This window comes from Notothenia coriiceps, unplaced genomic scaffold (genome assembly GCF_000735185.1).
Source record: "Notothenia coriiceps isolate Sejong01 unplaced genomic scaffold, NC01 NC01_scaffold00000339, whole genome shotgun sequence".
Taxonomy (NCBI): domain Eukaryota; kingdom Metazoa; phylum Chordata; class Actinopteri; order Perciformes; family Nototheniidae; genus Notothenia; species Notothenia coriiceps.
In genome coordinates, this window is record NW_011333040.1 from 23,584,431 (window position 1) to 23,588,608 (window position 4,178).

Sequence of the window (4,178 nt, forward strand, 5' to 3'; positions counted from 1 at the left end):
GATCATATGAAGGTGTGCCNCGCAATGACGTCACACATAATTTGGCGGGACTTGAAGAATCCCCGAGAAGATCCAGAAAATGGTCAACATTGAAGGGCAGATTAATGGTTATCAAAGTACAAATATCCAAAATCAGTTCAGTAACGGTTTTCAAGGGGACAATATTTACTCAAATTGATGGGTTTGGATGATGGGGGAAACTCGTGTCACAGGCTCTTTAATTGAAGCATTATATCACAGGCCTTTGTCAGATGGTATATTACGCTTATTATTTTTCTGCTTCGAATAATTCTCTCTTTTTTCACCATACCTGTGTTTGCATCACTGTATATGCTGTGTCAAATAGTTAGCAACTAGTGCGCTCTACAGTAAAATACATGCAGAATGAAATACTACGTAACAGGGATTTTTGTCCATGGAAGCATTTCTGATCCACAACATGCTAAATGCTAAGTTAACGCTGCAGGCGGTATCACCTCATCTACCATGTTGGCCTACTGTTAAAACCAATAAAGTAGTTTAGTATCTTTGGATCATACATGTTGGTGCCTTTATATCCATTTTAATTCTCAAATGTCATGTTTGTCTGCATATTATCTCACTGATGATTAATGGACCCTTTTTTTAAAAATGTACTTTAATTTGTCCCTCAATGTTCTCCACACACTCAAAATGCCCCATCCTGACTTGTGTGTTTTCTGCAGATGGACATTCACAAAGGCATCCTGAAGCCAGTGAGGGAGAAGCCCCACGCTGTCGCCCCCCAAAGTGCTCCCCCGAGCCGGCTGCCCCCCCTGATGCCTGAGCGAGACCATGAGCGGGAACAGAACCCAGAGTGGGACCGGGGCATGGGGGGAGTGCGGCAGCTGTGGGTGGAGCGGCAGAGAGAGATGGAGCGCCGGGAACGAGCCCGTGGCGAGCGGGAATGGGACCGGGATAAGGTCCGGGAGTTCGCCCGGCCGGGAGAGGACAGACCCCGCTCTCGATCCAGAGAGAGGAGGAGGAGGGAGAGGGCCAAGAGCAAGGAGAGGAAGACGGAGAAGAAGGGTAACTGATCACTACACCTGGTAGAATAAAAGCGAATCAAAAGTATTGGGAATATTTACATAAAGCCAGCTGACAAATACAGTAAATATATAGATAAATACCCAGTGGTTGCTTTCACAATTAGGCAAGATTAGCAGGTTTAAAGTTACTTTTTTTCACACACATTTTGAGTGGTTTTCCTAGAATCTGACCTTTCTCTGTTTTGTACCAAAGGAGACGAGCCTCCTGCAAAGCTGCTGGACGACTTGTTCCTGAAGACCAAAGCAGCGCCGTGTATCTACTGGCTTCCCCTCTCTGAGGAGCAGGTTGGTCTCTCACTCCCTTCTTCATAACAGTGTTCATTTCATCAACGAAAGCTATCGTGTTCGTCAACGACCTTTTTTACATGACGATGACGAGCTAAAAATAGATCCTTGATAATAAAAACTATGACGAAGTTTAGATTTAGTTTTCGTTGACAAGACGGGACTAAGGTGTTAATGGTGGACTATCAGACATTCAAAATGCAGCATATTTCCCCCCAAGTGTCCGTCTTGTCAAAACGCATCTTACGTTTCTAACTTGCAATATCATTATTTACGCTCTCTTCACTCCAGAAGAGCGATCTCTCCCTGTCTGTGTCTCGAGTCGTCTGTGTGCGGGGGGCGGGGCCTAACTCTCTCTCTGTGCGGGGGGCAGATCCTAACTCTCTCTCCCTCTCTGTGTGCGGGGGGCGGGGCCTAACAGACACGCTGCAGCGGCCTGAACAGATTTTTAAGAGTAGTAGTACCGTTAAAAGTGTTAAAGTGAAATGTTGCTTTACGAATTTCCACACTTGATGCTGTCACCTTGATTCCAATTTCAGATACCTGTATTTGCCAAACTGAATTGAGTTTAAAGAGAGAAAACATTTTGACTGAAATGTAATGATTTTAGATCGACTAAAACTATGAAGGATAACATTTGACTAAAACTAATAACCATTTTCGTCTAAAGACTAAATCAAAATAGCTGCCAAAATGAACACTGCTTCCTAAACACACTTGTTCAATTCTGTGTGTTTTTATTGAATACATTCTGCTTTGCCTCCACCAGGCGGCGCACAGGACTCAGGAGCGCACCGAGCGGCAAAAGGAGCGCGTACAAAGGCGCAAGGAGCGACAGGAGGAGCTGGAGAAGAAGGCGGAGGAGGAGAGGGAGCGGCTGAAGGAGCGGCTGAAGGCTCGGGAGAAAGATGGCGCGGCGGCGGCGCCGAGCGTCGGAGCGGCCGGGCGAGGAGCAGAGAGAGAGAGGGAGCGCGGCCGAGACAGGGAGCCCGACAGGAAGCGGGACGGCAGCAACCGACCCCCCCCACGACCCTCTGTAGGCGCCGGGGCAGGACGCCGCTCCCGTAGCCGTAGCAACCCCAGGGATAGACGCCGCTGAACGCAGAGCGGCTGCAGGGAGAGATAAACAGAGAGGGACGAGGGACACGGCAGACAGGAAGGGGTTCCACTCGGAGATTCATCTGTCTATTTTTCTAACATTCAGGACTCGTGGCTGCTGCTCGCTACCCGCCCCGCCGAGCTTTAATTCGTCCACTTCGACACCACCGTTGTCTTCCACACACTTCTGCCATTTCACCCTCCCTCCCTCCCCCGCTGCACTGTTAAATATCGCGATCGGCCGGCTTCACCGCCAGCGCTCGGGACCGACTAAAATCAGGGTCAGGTGGTGCGATGTACTGCCATTATAGCGGTAATACCTGCGTGGATTTGGATTTGAAGATTGTCTATGTTGTATTGGTGGTTAGGAAGTCCGGCGAGTATACTCAGAGTATGTGCAGTTTTATTGCCGGTAGGCAGTAGCCGAAACGACGCACACGCGGTAGCACACCAATGTGCGTATACGACCCTAGGACCTTGCACGTCGACTAGCGCACCGAGCGTTACTGAGTGTGTATTAATACGCCTGAACTTCTTAGGGGCTTTTAGGTCTTTTACCAGGTTGTAACCCTTCCGTCTAATTACCATAGTTTCCACTTTTAATAGGTTTTGTCAAGTCTTGCCCAAAGTCGCATGTATAAATGAGTTTAATCCCAAACTACTAATACAAAAAAAAAAAAACACTTGGCACATTGTAGAATTAACTTTGTTATCGTGTCCGGAAAGTCTATTTAATGCTGATTTACGAAAAGCCTTATTAGGGAAAAAAGTGTATGGACCACAGTAGTGACAATATGACAGTTTATTCGTTGATACGGGATGTCCAATTTTAATGTAGCTTACCTTTTATGATCATTGTCACCTAAAACAGGTACCTTGTAAAGACTGGTGTTGTACGTTCTACGATTATTGGACGTCGCCATAGGTGGAGTAGGATGGTATAACGTTGGACATTTTGGTTATTTTCCATAATCCATAGTGAAACCAATAGTATGTCACCGTAAATATCGGGGTCCTGTTCGTGGGGAGGGCTTCCTCCAGTCTCCTTCCCTAAAAGACTGCAGTCACGTCCTTAGTAGGTCGTGTATGTATCTATATATAATGTCTTATTTGGAGAATTGGATAAAGTATGAGAAGAGAGGAGCCGACTATTGGGAGTTAAGTTTCTGTTACCCCGTGTCAGAGGTCTTGTTGGTGTTGTTTATTGTAGAGAAGGATAGTTCGTGCGCAACGCCAATGTCACAACTCTTGAGCTAGCGTTAGTAAGCACCCTCTACTTCCATATATGAGCGTGTTTGTAGTGGACGCCAGTGGTGGAGGTCCACTTGTTTTTTAATTGTACTACAGATTTTTGTATTTTTTGTTTAGGATACATTTGAATTTTTTTATTTCCTCTTTAGAGTCACTGAATCTCTACTACTATATCTTATAGACTTCCAGGCCTCCTATGTATAACCTGAACAAAAACTAATGTCCCGAGACTCCTCCTTTCCTTGACTCGCGGGCGTCTGGATTTTAGTTCTCTGTCCCGAGGGTTTGGAGTCACCTGTTGCGACTCCGCTCGGTTTCTTAATTTTCTTTGGGCAAGAGATACTAAAGAAGGAAGTTGTCGGCAGTTTGTCCTCTCCCCCTTGCGGACGAGAGATGGCTGACCAGCGAAGACCTTCTGGCTCTCTTGTCTTATTTCTCGATTTGGCAGGTAGATTTTTTTTAAGACACCTGGTTCAC

The 4,178-nt window shown here is 46.5% G+C and overlaps 1 protein-coding gene across 1 annotated transcript in view; it reads left to right on the forward strand.

The window, feature by feature from the left end:
• Positions 1-2,661, forward strand: part of acin1b (apoptotic chromatin condensation inducer 1b) — an 18,836-nt gene extending 16,175 nt beyond the window's left edge. Inside the window, 3 exon segments of the mRNA XM_010775615.1 lie at positions 705-1,047; positions 1,261-1,352; positions 2,122-2,661. Of these exon segments, the coding sequence (XP_010773917.1) occupies positions 705-1,047; positions 1,261-1,352; positions 2,122-2,451 (765 nt within the window). The 3' untranslated portion in view covers positions 2,452-2,661.
• The last annotated feature ends 1,517 nt before the right edge of the window (positions 2,662-4,178 follow it).